The sequence below is a fragment of the Chiloscyllium plagiosum genome, chromosome 15 (assembly GCF_004010195.1).
Source record: "Chiloscyllium plagiosum isolate BGI_BamShark_2017 chromosome 15, ASM401019v2, whole genome shotgun sequence".
NCBI lineage: Eukaryota > Metazoa > Chordata > Chondrichthyes > Orectolobiformes > Hemiscylliidae > Chiloscyllium > Chiloscyllium plagiosum.
This window is the reverse complement of record NC_057724.1, coordinates 9,716,092-9,731,719: the sequence shown is the minus strand read 5'-3', so window position 1 is coordinate 9,731,719 and position 15,628 is coordinate 9,716,092. Positions and strand designations below refer to the sequence as shown.

The following is a 15,628-nucleotide window of genomic DNA, read 5'->3' as shown; positions in this document are numbered from 1 at the left end:
CAAAGATTCACGTTTCGATCTAAAAGTAATGGTTAAGTAAATTACTAAAGGAGGCACTTAAAATGGGTGCTGTAAATGAACTCATAACGCAGTTTAGGGGCACGTGAAGATCAATAGATTGGGTTGCTGCCTGTATATTTATCACACATGTTGGTCCTCATGTTTACTTGTTCTTAAAGCCTACTGAATTCATTCAATACTATAATTTGTGTCAGTAAACCATCAAGTCTTATTGTTGCTTGTGTCATGAGATTTTCCAATACGTGTACCTCACACGTTTAAAGCTGCATGCATTTCTGCTGGTGATGGTTCCATTTTCCAAGACAGTCTACTAATACAAAGTTGCTTAATCCATATTATATGATTTTGTGTACTTCAGTTTTCTTAGTACTACATTAATTTGAATTGATGAGATTTATCCTTATAAATCATTTAATATGCTGTTCATGTTTTTTTAAGACAATTGTTACTGCTGAGCAAAGGCCTGTCATTAATATTATGGAATATTGGTTACTTAATGAAATTGAAGCATTTCTGCTAGTCTTTCACTGTTTGTTCCTGTATTGTTTTTCTTATTTATATGGGTTTAAAGATATTTCTGCTCCTTGTTTACATGCTGGAACTGTTGGTGTAGAAAATGGTAGCAATTGTTTAATAATCTTCAGAGGCCTAGCTGTCACTGCCACAAGATAAATTAAATCTCCGTGTCTTGTAAAGGTATGTTTCACTATCTCTTCACAAATTGCTTCAACCGTGTCCAGCACCTGCATCATTGTTGTCATGCAACGTTTTGTATCTGACACTCTAAAGTTAGCAACAATTAACAGTCTAATGACCATACATTTATACCAGTGAAGGTTAATCGAGAAAATTTCCTCCATTTTATTTATTTTCTTTTTGTGGCCTTACCTTGCAGTCATTTCTCCTTGATTCATTCTCTATCCCACGTTTTGTATTTAAAATTTCTAACCACTCCTCGAATTTTGTTTTACTACTTCCCACTTCTGGCTGCCTTGTATATCATTATCAGTACCTCCTGACTCCTGGTGTGATCTATATCAGTCACCATTGCCTAAAGGAATGACAGAAACTGTAATATTTTGGTAACCTGTTCACTGTACATTTTCATCTTGAAATGGATTACTGTATGTCAGGTGGCTCAGCAAGCTTTTTTTCCATTTTATTAAAAATGGCCCATTATTGGACTTCTTTCCAATGAGCCAGCCACCTAGTAGCTGCTGGCACCTATTAATGAGGAACATAAAGGGTAAAATTTGGAGCCAGAGAGGAGCAGATTAATTAAAATTGCCACAGATGGATCAGTAATATGTTGAAGTAGAAAACATACGCAACCTTTGACAGTACACAGGATAATTTCATCATTTCAGTTTTTTTTTCTAATCAATCTGTTAAGAAATGTTTGTCGACACCTTTGGAGCAGGTGCAATCTGAACCTGAGCCTTCTGGTCTAGGGGTGGGGACACTACCACTGTGCCACAAGAAGACATTTCTGTGCACCCAAAAGCAGGTTACTGAACTTCAGAATTTTGAAACAACCTGTTGCTTTACCTGTCACATGAGTTTGGTGAAATTATACTCCAGATTTTCATTAAGCCCAGTTCAGAAAATGGAGAATGTTGACAACAGAAACATGGGCCATGAGCCTGTGATGCACTCTATGATCTAGTGTGCCTATACACATTAAAATATCATTGTCAGTTTTAGGAAACTGTTCAAATCAACAAAACAAAATTGCATTTGTACAGCTCCTCCGTTTATAAATTGTCCCAAGGTGCTTTGTGGGCAACATTAATTAGCATTTCATGTCAAGCCACAGAAAGAAATATCAGAACTGGTGACCAAACTTCGGTCAACGAATTAGGCTTGAAGGAGCAGCTAAAGTAGAGATTCTGAGACATTGAAGGGTAGAAATCCAAGGCCTACGACCACAGCAGGTGAAAATACAGCTGAATAATAAAGGGAGCAAATAATCAAATTTAGGCAGATAGGGTAAATCAGGCAGCAGAAAAGAGAAAAAAGTATTAATGTGGGAAATAGCAAACAGTGACAGGAAGGAATGGAGAATACAAGTTGGACAATGTATCACCAGGTAAGGCTAGAAATTGTAGAAATAACAAAATTATAAATCTGAAGCCTTTATCTCAATGGAGCTTTTGAAACAGAACAGATATGTTGAAAGAACAAATAAAATTAAACATGTATGATCTGTTAACCATACATAACAATGGCTGAAGGATGACTTCGATTGGAAACTGCATATTGACTCTGGCAGCACATTTAGAAATACCAGGAACCTGGGAAAGGTGGAGGGGTAGTTCTGTTCATTGATAATGATACTAGTATAATGGAGAGAGATGGCCTAAATTCAGGAAACCAGGATGAGAAAGGAATCATATTATATGGCTAGGAAGCCAAGTGGATGGCATTGTACAGAAAAATGAAATCACAGAATTTTTTTAAAAAATTGTTCATGAAAGTGTGGGTTTTACTAGCTCAGCCAGCACTTATTTCCTTAATTGCCCTGGAGAAGGTGATGCTGAGCTCCCTCCTTGAATCAGTGCAGTTCATGTGATGTAGGTGCACCCACATTGCAGATGGGAAGGAAGTTTCAGGATTTTGATCTAGCGACAGCAGTAGTTCCCGGTCAGGATGGTGTGTGACTTGGAGGGAAACTTCAGGTAGTGGTATTCCATGCGACCGCTGCCCTTGTCTTTCCAGCTGGTTGTGGTCATGGGTTTGGAAGATGCTGTTGAAAAAACCTTGGTCATTTATTGGACTGCGATGGTCCACGCTGCTGCCACTGTGATCAGTAGTGGATGGAGTGAACGTTGAGGGTGGTGACTGGATTGCCAAGTGGGTGTGTTGCTTTGACCTTGATGGTATTGAACTACTTGACTGTTTTTGGAGCTATACGCATCTATACAAAGTCAGGAGTATTCCATCACACTCCTTTCCTTGTATATTTTCAGTTGTAGACATGCTTTTGTAAGAGATGTTGCAGGCAGGATTCACAGAAATCATCTTCATAAAACTAAACTGGTATGATGGACCTTGCCTATGGAAAAATATTTGCAAACTGCTGCTGGTTTGTAATTGTTTCTTTTCCATCAACACTTGGCCTGTATATTGGCCTTGTTTCTGTTACTGCAGTCTGCCCACTCGTTCTCAGTTATGTGTTGCTTGAAACTGATGTGGGAGTGCTTCAGAGTCCTTACTTATCCTGGCACTTGTGTTGAATTGGCTGCTGAATTGAAGCAAAACCTTTTGTTAACAGATGGCTTGATCTCACTTGTATGTATCTAGGACAGATGTTAATTTAGCAAATCCCGCTTTATAGTCAGAACTTATGAAGGATTGTTGGTGCTGTCTTAACAAGTTTGTTTTGAATTTGTTTATATTAGCTGTGTGATTAAGAAATTTAGAATTCCACCAGCTTGGAAGTAACAAATTGTTGTATGGGTGCACTAACTGCTCATCTCTTGGTATTCTTAACAATTGTTCCTGACTTACAGTTAATGAGAAAATGTTTAAATTTTCACAGACTTATTTCAAGCATCCATAGTTTAGTAAAGGCAGCAGCCAGAAATTCAAGTAAGAATTTTAAATGAGAGAATGGTTTGAACATGGCATGGTACATGAAGGAATGAGCAAAGAGCAAGTTGTAATGAATGCTGCACACTACTATGATTTTAGCATTATGTAGATTATTTCTGTGAATCCTGCCTGGAATATTCCTTACAAAAGATGGTCTACAACCAACAATATACAAGGAAAGGAGTGTGATGGAATACTCCTCACTTTGTATAAATGAGTACAGCTCCAAAAACAGTTAAGTAGCTCAATACCATCAAGGTCAAAGCAACACGCCCACTTGGCAATCCAGTCACCACCCTCAACGTTCACTGTCCACTACTGATCACAGTGGCAGCAATATGGACCATCGCAGTCCAGTAAATGATGAAGATTTTTTCAGCAGCATCTTCCAAATTCATGACCCCAACCAGCTGGAAAGACAAGGGCAGTAGACGCATGGGAACACCACTACCTGAAGTTCACCTTTATGGTTTTAATAATTTTAACAAAGTTTTACTAATTCTATTTCTACAAAAAATTTATAACAATGTCTGAATCAACATGGTGTGATATGAAAATAAAGAGAAGTAAATAGTTCTCTGAACTGTCCTGTTGGCATGTTAGTGGTTGTGTGTAGTCTGCCGAAAATGTGTTGCTGGAAAAGCGCAGCAGGTCAGGCAGCATCCAAGGAGCAGGCGAATCGATGTTTTGGGCATGAGCCCTTCTTCAGGAAGAAGGGCTCATGCCCGAAACATCGATTCTCCTGCTCCTTGGATACTGCCTGACCTGCTGCGCTTTTCCAGCAACACATTTTTGGCTCTGATCTCCAGCATCTGCAGTCCTCACTTTCTCCTAGTTGTGTGTAGTCTTTCAATCAAAATACAGGAACTATGGTATAAATCCTAAAATGATGTCTTTGTTTAGAAATAATTTAAAATCAAAGGCTTGTAACTATTTATAACATCTGTAAAATGCAATAAATGAGTTGCAACAAGATTTGAACCCAGTTTCTTTGAGAATAATAACTCTTCTAATCTTTTAACATTTAGGCCATAGATGTAACATTTTGAGGACATAGTAACTTATTGTGAACCTTACAATGCAATGAGTCATGCTCAATCTCCTTTATGTACGTACATTCAGTCTGTGCTTGCTTTGTGTCTTTTTTTAACTAAAGAGATTGATTTGCAAAGCATTGTGGGAAATGGATTTGCCCAAACAGAGATTGATATAATTATGTTTCTGTGCAAAGAATTCATAAACAAATGAGTAGTAAGATCCTTGGAATGTGAGTGAAGAATAGCAGATTCTACTTGAAGGATTTTCATCCTTGGAGTCTCTCAAATGATAAATTTGTGTGTTATGATGTCAAATTCCAATATTTTTTCTATTTTTTCTGCAAGGACTGTACAGAACTGTTTTAGAATCTTTTTGTATGAACTTGTTGAAAAAAAATCCAGTAAAGTATATTTTTGAAATAAAAAAGGCAGTTTATTGATTTTTAGAGAAACTGTTTTCCAATGAAACACGATTAGAGTTTCCTTTTCATTTCCCTCACATGTGACTTTCAAACCATATAAACACTGAGAAAACAATATGGATGTGTTTACCTTGCTAAAATATGTCTTGCATATGAAAAAGAGAAGGGCAGACGCATGCAGTGCTTTAGAATCTAAATACCCGCAAACAGCAAATTAAATTTGTGACTACATTTTTGATATGACGGTGGAATATTGGCTAAGATGGCAGGAAAATTCCCTATTGTTCTAATGTACAGTTATTTGAACCATCTAATAGAATTTTGGCATCTGTTTTCATATTTGCTGACTAAAGGTGGAACATTCCCTTTTTTTCCCGCACTGAAGTGTCAGTCTCAATTCTGTATTCAATCTTTTTATTAACTTATTTTTAGTATTGCTCTTTTAGTACAGAATAACTTGCCTTTATTTGATTTGGGCGACCTGTGTAATTAGGTTAAGTATTTTGTCTGAGCAGTATGCTTCATTGAATTATAGAATATCTTTAGGATGAGACAGTGATGAGAATTGTGGATCTGGGCCAGCAAGAGTTCTCCTGCTGAACAAGAGATAAAATAAATCTTAGAGTCATAAAATCTTGTGATTCTGTACACAATCTACCTGGCGAAAAAGAATAAAATTCATAAATGTAGCACAATTCATCATCTTTGGGTGCATTTTGAAGCCAATTAAGTACTTTTGAAGTGTAGCACTACAATTTCATGACATAACAGAGTCAATTGGTATACTTCAAGAAGCTGTGTTAAGTTCCAAATCATTTGTTTTTAAATATATGAAGAATAAAGGTTATAATAAAACTGTGCTGGAAATCTTAAACAAAAACAAATTGCTGGAAAAACTCAGGTCTGGCAGCATCTCTGAAGAGAAAGCAGAGTTAATATTTTGTGTCTAGTTCTGAAGAAAGATCACTGGACCCAAAACGTTAACTCTCAATTCTCTACAAGGATAAATGTTAGTCAGATCATGAATAGAATATGTTTTTTTCAAATTGTGGCAAGGAATCTGTTACATCTACCTGAAATGGCAGAAGGGGCCTTGGTATAATATTGCTTCTGAAAGTACTGCACTCCCTCAGCGCTACACTGAAATGCCAGCCAGATTCTGTGGTTCTGTTTTCCATTTTGCAGTGACTTAATTTTATTGACCATACTCAGTTAAGTCTCTGTGTTCACTTTTCTTAAAATGGTTTTATTATTATTTAGAATTACTGTTTTTAGACTTACTTGTGGATAGTTTCAACTTGTCTTAAATTTCACTTGTCTAACTCAGTATACTAATTTTTCTCTGAAATCCGAAAGTCACAAAGATCCTCTTCATCTCAATTAGTGTGTTCCTATTTTTATTTTCATTTGTCACTTTAATTATTACATGTACTAAGCCCAAAGCTAGGGTTTTTTTTGCAGGTATTTATATATTTTTTGGCAAAGGACAATGATCCTGATGCTGAAACACTACTTAGATAATTTCAGTTCAAAGGAAATCTACCAAATATTACTTTTTCTTTTGTGTTTGAATTTTCTATCTCTGTTGTCACTTTCATTTAATATTGTACATCTCCATTTATTCAATGTTTATATGGCACCACTCTAATCCTCTGGAAAAGCCGTCTACTCACATTTCCTTTATCTGTTCATCTGTTTCTGTTATGGATCATTAGATACAATTGCCGCCTTCTAGTTTATGTTAGTTGTTCTTTATTAATCCATACTTTTCTATATGGATGTTAATTTTATTTCGATCTTGGAGGGAGGCAGGGGCATAGTGATGATGTCTAACTGGACTAACAAGCCAGAAAATGTCAAATTCTAGGAACATTGGTTCAGATCCCACCATGGCTGATGGTAAAATTTGAATTGAATAATATCTGGAGGAGACAGCTCGACTAATGGCAATCATGTAGCCATTGTCAATTTTCATAAAAGCCCATCTGGTTTACCAATGACATTTCAGGAAGGAAATCTGCCATCTTTACGTTGTCTGGCTTATTACCAAACCTACCTGTTGTGCAATGCCAGTATTAGTTCAGTGGTCACCTGCTTTTCTTGTTTTTGTACAGCAAAACAATGTGGTGTGAGCAACTGCTCTAGCTTCCAGCCCAACTTCCATAAGCAAAGATACTTTGTGTCAGATCCTTTCAATTTCTTTAGAATTCTGAGATACAGGTGATCAAGTCCAGTACCTTTTTTCTTTTGTGAGTTTCATCAGATATGTAAAATGTAACTTTCCGATCAGTAATAAACCTATTTATTTACTCCAGCTTTTCCTCATATCCCTAACCAAATTCCCATTACCACAGTTTTCAGTCAAGCAAAAAATAGAAACCGCTCTCATTTAAAGTGCCTTTCTTGCATCCTGAAAATTGGTTTTCTTTTTCAAGGCCAGTTCCTACGCACTAGTTGTACATTTTAACTGTTATACTTCTGACACTCTTGGCTTCCCAAAATATTATTCTTCCTCTGAACAGTTCAATCTTTTTTCTTCCTCCTCTGAAACTTCTACATTGTGTTTTAACTCTTAATGTATTTAAGTCACATTTTCATAGAATCCCTACAGTGTGGAAACAGGCCCTTCCATACCGACCCTCTGATTAATAACCCATACAGACCCATTCCCCTACCCTAGTATTCTATATTTACCCCTGACTAAAGCACCTAACCTACACATCCCTAAATACAATGGGCAATTTAGTACGGCCAATTTACCTAACATGCACATCTTTGGATTGTGGGATGTAATCATAGAACCTGGCGGAAACCCACACAGACGGGGAAAAATGTGCAAACTCCACACAGACAGTCACCCGAGACTGGAATCGAACCCGGGTCCCTGGCGTTGTGAGACTGGATGCTAACCACTGAGCCACCATGCAGCCTCCCGTATTCCATTAAGGATCCACTCATTTGCCAAGCATTTTCCATTTTTATTTCCTCTACAATATTTTTGTTGGTACTGATAAAATTATATTTGACATGGTATCATTTCTTTTCCCTGTAGGGTGTATATATTGCTATGAAAAATGGTGCAACGAATACAATCGCATTTGGGAAAGGTAAGTTTTTTTTATTGTTTTTCTTCTAGATTTGGAGACACTAATGCCAGTTGGAGCAGGCTCCCTTTTGTCCTGACTGAGGCTGGCTGGCTGGCTTAGCATTTGTCATCTCTAAATCTTACTGGTTGGTGTGACTTAGCTGCAGCTTGTATACTAGTTGTTCACCCATCAACAATGGAAATCTTCCCTTAATAAATGTTGATCATTGGATTTTGTTGCATGTTGTCTGAGCATTATATTATTTCATTAATGCTAATTTGTATCACATCAGTTGTTGCATAGTACAATTAAATGCTGGAAAGGAAAAGTTCGAAAACAATTTAATTTATGAAAAAAATAGCACTGGTTTGGTGCTAAAATCTTTGACCATATATGTGACAGACTGACCCAGAACAGTATTGGGAAAAATATTAGCTACAGTACTTCTTTTTAAAATCTTGAAAGCTGGAAAATATTTTTCTTTAAATTTGAGTGAAGACGCAAAGTCCTTATTATTAGACAGTAATGTTGAAAAGGCAGAGGCGTGATTAAATCAAGGTGCAGTGCTCATGTGACAAGTTGATGTTTCAAAAGCCCAAAGATTGCAGGGTGATGGGAGATTGAGGGAGGGAAAGGATTTCACTGTTTAATATTTAAGACACAATTAAGTTGAGGAGGAGGATATTCACTGAGCCTTTTAATGCAGTGAGAATAAACAGAGGACAAAATAAAGTATAGAGTGACAAACCTTATGTCCAATAATAGTACAGATGGACTGCAAAGAGAGATAATGGCTGTAACAACAATATGTTGCAAAATAAAAGCTAGCATGATGTTTTAAAAGCAAATAATGTGAAACTACTTTTAACTTTTTTGATGAGGTTGTTGATGTGGGTAATGTGGTCTACATGGACTTTCAAAGAACATTTGATAAAATGCCCCCCACATGGACTGGTGAGCAGTGCTAGAGCTCATGACATGAAAGGGGTTGTAGCAACATGGATATGAACTTGGCTGAGTGATGAGAAACACACCATAGCAGTGAACAGTTGCTTTTCAGATTTGATGAAAATTTATGGGAAAGTTCCTCAGAGGTCAGTGTTGAGACTCCTACTATTCTTGATATACAATTAGTGGTTTAGACATTGGTGTATAGGGCGCACTTGCAAAATTGGTGGATGATGTAAAACCTGGAGGAATTCTGAACCTTGAGACAAATAGTGTGGAGCTTCAGCAAGGTGTAGACAAGTGTGTGGAATGGGCAGACAGGTATGGGATAAACATAAATATAGAGGAGTGTGAAGTGATTCATTTTGGAAGAAAGAACACAGACAACATAAAATGAAGAATAAAATACAGAGAGTGGTACTGGAGCAGAGGAACTTGGGTGTATATATGCGTAGATAATGGAAACTGGTAGACTGGTTGAAAACAAGGTTAATTATGCATATGGTATCTTGGGCTTTATCAGCATAGAGTACAAAAGCTGGAAGGGTTATATTAAACCTGTAAAGTAAACATTAATTTAATGTCAGCTGGTGTATTACACCTAATTCCAGTTGAAAATGGTTTCGGGAGAGGAACTTAATTGTATAGATTTCAGAAGTTGGGACTGTTCTTTGAGAAGAAGAAATTGAGATTCCATTAAGATTTCAAAAATCACGAAGAGTTTCAACAGACTGGACGAGGAAAAAATGTTCCCATTGGTGAAAGGAACAAGAACCAGAGGGCACGGATTTGAAATAGTTGGTTTAAAAGAAACCATTGGTGACAGAGGAAAGCATTTATCTCTCAGAAGTTAGGTGGTATCTGTGTCAAGAAGTAGAGTTAAAGGGCATCGACCTCGAACGTAAACTTTGTTTCTCTCCATGGGAACTACTTGAGCTGCTAAGTTCTTCCAGCCTTTTTTTGATCTTAAATCAGTTTCTATAAGGCGTTCATAATACTGGAGCTTTATCAGCTCCATCTTGAGATCAGAGGGGTCATGATTTTGTATATGAAGGTGGACTAAGTTGAGCTATCAAAGGTAAGGAGCAATTATTGTTGAGACATTTGAGAGCTATGTAAAAACAAAACTCTTGATAAATTGACAGAGCTTGACTCTCATAGCCTACTGAATGATTACGTTGAAGATCTCCTTGGTGTTTATAATGAAGAGATTTATATGAAGAATTCATGATTCATTGTGACAAAAAAAATGGTTATGCATATTGAATTTGTGCTGTTGGAAAAAAATGATTTAAAGTGGAATTGTCAGCAAAAGTATGAATTGTGCGTGGTCAGAGTGAGTGCTGCCTCAGGAGCCCATGAATGATAAAATTTAAAATGCAGGGTGAAACATTTTAAGTAGAAACTTCAGAGGAACTAGGTAGCCATGGAAAACCATGTTGATATTGTGTTTAGTGGTATGTGGGCGAAACCATGTCAGAGATATGCAGTTAATAACATAGAGATCATTGAGGAAAATTCCAGCAGTGCATAAAATAGTCTAGAAGCTCATCAGTAATATTCACCTGAAGCATATTGACGACCATTGATTTAGTCTGGATTTTAAGGTCATATATAAACTGAGAGTCAACATTTTCTGATGCCGCAGAAATTAATAGATGTAAATAAAATAATGATTGGAAGGATGAGAAGGTAAAATTCTGAGAAGATGAGAACCCAGAGTGGTCTGTGCAATCAAAACTTGAGTAATTTTTTCAGCCATGTATCCTTTAGTATGTACTAAGCCACAGCAGATCTGGTGGAACCTTGTGAACAGATATGTTGCACAGACAAAATTATTGAAGGTCATTGCACTGTGAGCATCAATAAAGGTCATTTACCCCACCACCCTTACCTAGATTTGTTTGGAAATTTGGGAAACAAGAAATAAAATTATGATGAGGATCAATAGTGAAGATAATAGTGAAGAGATTGTAGCCTTTGCGAAGGTAACTAGAAATTATCATTATGAAATTGAAACTGATTTCTGTAAGAGAAGAGCAAATTGGGAATTGACCAAAGGCAACTGGATGAAGGGAGAAACTGTCAAGGATATTATTTAGGGAGTTGGGTGCCTGCGCTACCAATAATTGCAGCATTAAAGCATACAAATATTGAAAGGTGTGTAAATGCTATAAATAAATTCGAAAAAAATTATGCTTTTCTGAAGTGATAAACTCTTTGCTTATAAGTTACATAATAAGTCATGCAACTTGAATTTTTGCTATGCAATCATTAACTATTTATTGAAGTACCCATATTTTGCTCGAGATTCCCTTTACAAAATGTATGCTTTTATTTACAAATAAGTGATGATTTTTGTCATATGGCAATTATTTACTCCGCATTCTAGTGTGAGAGTGGAGTGCAGTTTGGCAGGATTAGTATTTCAGAACCTTGTCACACATTGTACAATTTAAATACATTCCAAATTAGACATTTTAAAACCAAGCAGAGGTTTCAAGTGCACAGTAAAATTGTAAACTGGAACATTAGCCCAGAGTTCTCTCAGTAACTTCCATGATTGAGACAGATATAACAAGGAAGATATTCATCTTTTTCTTCTAAGATACCTATATCTTTCTCAAGGATCCACCTGAAGGATTCTTCCCAAGAATGGGAGTGATAGCAGTATCTGGATTGGCAGGATTAATTCTGGCATCAAGAGGTAGGTCGTGATCATGAAACAGCTTCAAACCACAGGATAAACTCTTTGGAATTACATTGATTCCCATAAATTCAACTAACATGTTTGAAATAGTTGTGGCTGTCCAATTAGTTTCATAGAATGGTTACAACACTAAAGGAGGGCGTAAGCCCATCAAATCCATTCTGGCTCTCTACTAGTATAGCCTGACCCACTCTCCTATCCTTTCCCTGTACCACTACAATCTTCTTTATCTGTACAGGTTCTAATCCTATTCCTTTTGTAAACCACAATTAAATCTACCTGAACCTGTGTGGGAGGTGGTGTACTTGAGATCCTAACTGCACGTTGCTTTTTACAAAAAGTCTTTCCTGCTGTCGCCTTTGGTTCAATTAACAATCATCTTAAATTTGTGTTGTCTTCTGGTCTCTGACCCTTCTGCAAATGGGCACAAACTTTTCTCTATTTGCACTGTTTAGACCCTCTTGCTTTTGAAAACCTCTCAAGTTTCCTCTCCACTTTATCTTCTGTAAGTGGAACAACCTCAGTTTCTCTAATCTGTCCACATAACTGAAGTCCTATACCCCGAGAACCATTTTCATCGATCTTTCCTGCAGCCTGTCTAAGGCTTTCACACCCTTTCTAAAGTGCCGTTCCCCAAATTGGACAATATCACTCTTGAGGCTGATGTAGCGTGTTGTAATGGTTCATCATAATGTAGAGCCAAGATGGCACAAAGGCAACCCTTTCAGCCGATGCTAGCTGTCCGTTCAGCAATTGCCCATGTCCCCATAAACTTGTAGTACAGTTCCTCAAGTGTCCACCCAATTTCTTTTTGAAATCATTGATCACTTTTTTCTACCATCCTCATAAGCAGAGGTCTGTGTCTCCTGGTTTTTGTGTTGTCAGCTAGTGGGAACACATCAGTTAAAAAAACACAAAGTACAATATTAACTTTTGTAACACATATAACTTTTCACTTATAACTTTGACAACTTCCTGAGAGTAACAAATGCCACTCCTACAGTTGCCAAACCCGCTGAGTATTCCTTGCTTGATAGCATTCACCTCTTTTTATAAAGCCAGGATCCAGGATGCCTTTTTATAACCAGTTTCTCAGGCTAGTTTTGTCCCTTACAATGATTTTAGAATTCTATCTCTGGATCTCTCTATTTAGAATTGTTCCCTTCAATAAAGATTGATAATGTACCACTAAAACACATCTGTACAGGTTAATTCAAAATATCCACCACAGGATCTCTTTCCCAAGGGAAAGGTAGGGCTAGATTGCACGGTGCATCTGGAAGTCTGAAAATGCAGCATCTACTCCATACTGCGCAAAAGGATCAACTTAGATATTTAACTGAAATTTCTGAAGCGAGGCTTGACTTCATAATCTTGTCTTAAGTTAAAAAACACACAATACCAGGATATAGTCCAACAGATTTATTTGGGAGCACTATCTTTTGGAGTGCTGCTCCTTCAACCACCTGATGAAGGAACATCACTCCGAAAGCTAGTGCTTCCAAATAAACCTGTTGGACTATAACCTGATGTTGTGTGTTTTTTAACTTCGTACACCCCAGTCTAACACCGGCACCTCCAAATCACAACCTTGTCTTAGAGTCATACAGCACAGAAACAGACCGTTTGGTCCAACTTGAACATGCCAACCAAGTTTCCCAAACTAAATTAGTCCCACTTGCCTGCACTTGGCCCATACCCCTCTAAACCTTTCCTATTCATGTACCTGTCCAAATGGTCATTTAAATGTTGTAACTATACCTGCATCTACCAACCACTTCCTCTGGCAGTTCATTCTACATATGAACCTGTATCTACTACTTGCTCTGTCAATTCATTGTACATACAAACCATGAGGTGGTTTATTCTGAAACTAGGATCCTGAGCCTTAATAAGGGAAACTATGATAGTATGAGGCATGAGTTGGGTGTGATGGATTGGGAAATGTTACTGAAAGGAATGACGGAGCATAGGCAGTGGTACACATCCAAAGAGTGATTGGGTGAACTGCAAAATTTTTTTATTCCTGTTTGGAGCAAGAGTACAATGAAAACAGTGGCCAAACCATGAGTTACGAGGGAGGTTTGACGGAGTTTTAAATGTAAAAGAGGGGCAAATAAATTGGCAAGAGAAAACAATAGACCTGAGGATTTGGAACAGTTTAGAAGTCAGCAAAAGGATGTCCAAAGGATGGATTGATAAGGGGAAAATAGGGTATGAAAGTAAGCCTGAGGGGCACATAAAAACTGATTGTAGAGGTCTTTAAATGTAAAGATAAAAAGATTGGAGAAAAATAATGTAGATCCTATAAAGTCAGAAATGGGGGAAATTATAATGGGGAGCAAAGAAATAGTTGATAAAATTCATACTTTTCTTCTATCATTATAAAACAGGACACGAATAACGTACCAGAAATGAGGGGGAAGGGAGGAACTGAAGTAAATCAGTATTAGTAAAGAGTTGGAGTAATTGATGGGATTGAAGGCTAATAAAGCCCCAGGGCCTGATAATTCATATTGCAGAGTATCTAAGGAAGTGGCCCTTGAAACAGTGGATGCATAGATAGTCATCTTCCAAGATTTCAAGTTTCATAGCTAAACTGCTTCCCAGGCAACATCCTGGTAAACCTCCTCTGCGCCCCTCAATGTGATCACATTCTTCCCATAATGCTGTGCCCAGAACTTCACAAAGCACTCCATTTCCTTATCTTACTCATAATCCATTACTGATTAAACCCAGTTCCATCTGACTAGAAGGATTCACGAATTTAATTCATGTCAACTGCTCACTTGCGTTGGAGGTATTCATTTCTGTTAAAATATGATACTAGTTTTTTTTATTCAATTTGACCACAAGAATGGAATCAGAGGCAGCATCAAGAAAGGAATCTGACTGCTTATTAAATGGATTTGCTGCAAGGTTGGGTTTACCAGTCAGTCAGGAATTAATTCAAGTCATCAGAACTGTTTGAATGCTGAAAAGTATTCCATTTGCATGTTTTGCTTTCAGCATTGGCTTCAAGGGAAGGAATTATCAAGCAATTATAATGCACCAATTTAACATAAAGGCCTGGATTGGAAGTCTGAGAGCAGCTAGTCTACCTGTTGTAGTATGATATTGCTGAAAAAGACCTTTAAAGTTTATACTAAGAAAATAAGGCATGTAATCAAGTAAGAATGAAGCATATAGAGCCATAATCAAAGTGAAAATACTGGAAAAAGTCAAATACAAAAGGCCTGGGAGTGTTTTTAACTGGACAACTGACTGAAAAATGGCTTGATGAAACTGTTGGGAAAGTGGAGTGAACAGAATGAGGATATTTATGAGTGACTTGGAACGCTTCTATCAAAGTTTCAATGATACAGGTCAGGGAAGGCTAGGCTTGAGTAGGGGAAACAGTTCATGTTTGAAGTTGACATGCTTCCAACTATATAACAATACTGAGGATAAGGATTACTCAGTGAACTCTCAACTTTTTCCTTTGGAAAAGGAATAATTTTCATTGTACTATATAGAGTCATAGAGATGTACAGCATGGAAACAGACCCTTCGGTCCAACCAGTTCATGCCGACCGGATAACCCAACCCAATCTAGTCCCACCTGCCAGCACCTGGCCCATATCCCTCCAAACCCTTCCTTTTCATATACCCAGCCAAATGTCTTTTAAATGTTGCAATTGTACCAGCCTCCACCACATCCTCTGGCAGCTCATTCCATACACATACCACCCTCTGCGTGAAAAAGTAGCCCCTTAGGTCTCTTTTATATCTTTCCCCTCTCACCCTAAACCTATGCCCTCTAGTTCTGGA

The 15,628-nt window shown here is 37.4% G+C and overlaps 1 protein-coding gene across 3 annotated transcripts in view; it reads left to right on the top strand.

Annotated features, from left to right (window-relative positions):
• The window catches only part of LOC122557099 (MICOS complex subunit MIC27-like), a 48,371-nt gene that overhangs the window by 20,590 nt on the left and 12,153 nt on the right, over window positions 1-15,628 (top strand). For 2 of the 3 annotated variants that reach the window (XM_043704399.1, XM_043704402.1), the window contains exons 4-5: window positions 8,127-8,181; window positions 11,717-11,815. In XM_043704399.1, coding sequence (XP_043560334.1) covers window positions 8,127-8,181; window positions 11,717-11,815 — 154 coding nt within the window. The remainder of the gene's footprint in view (window positions 1-8,126; window positions 8,182-11,716; window positions 11,816-15,628) is intronic. The other variant, XM_043704403.1, reaches the window with a different exon arrangement.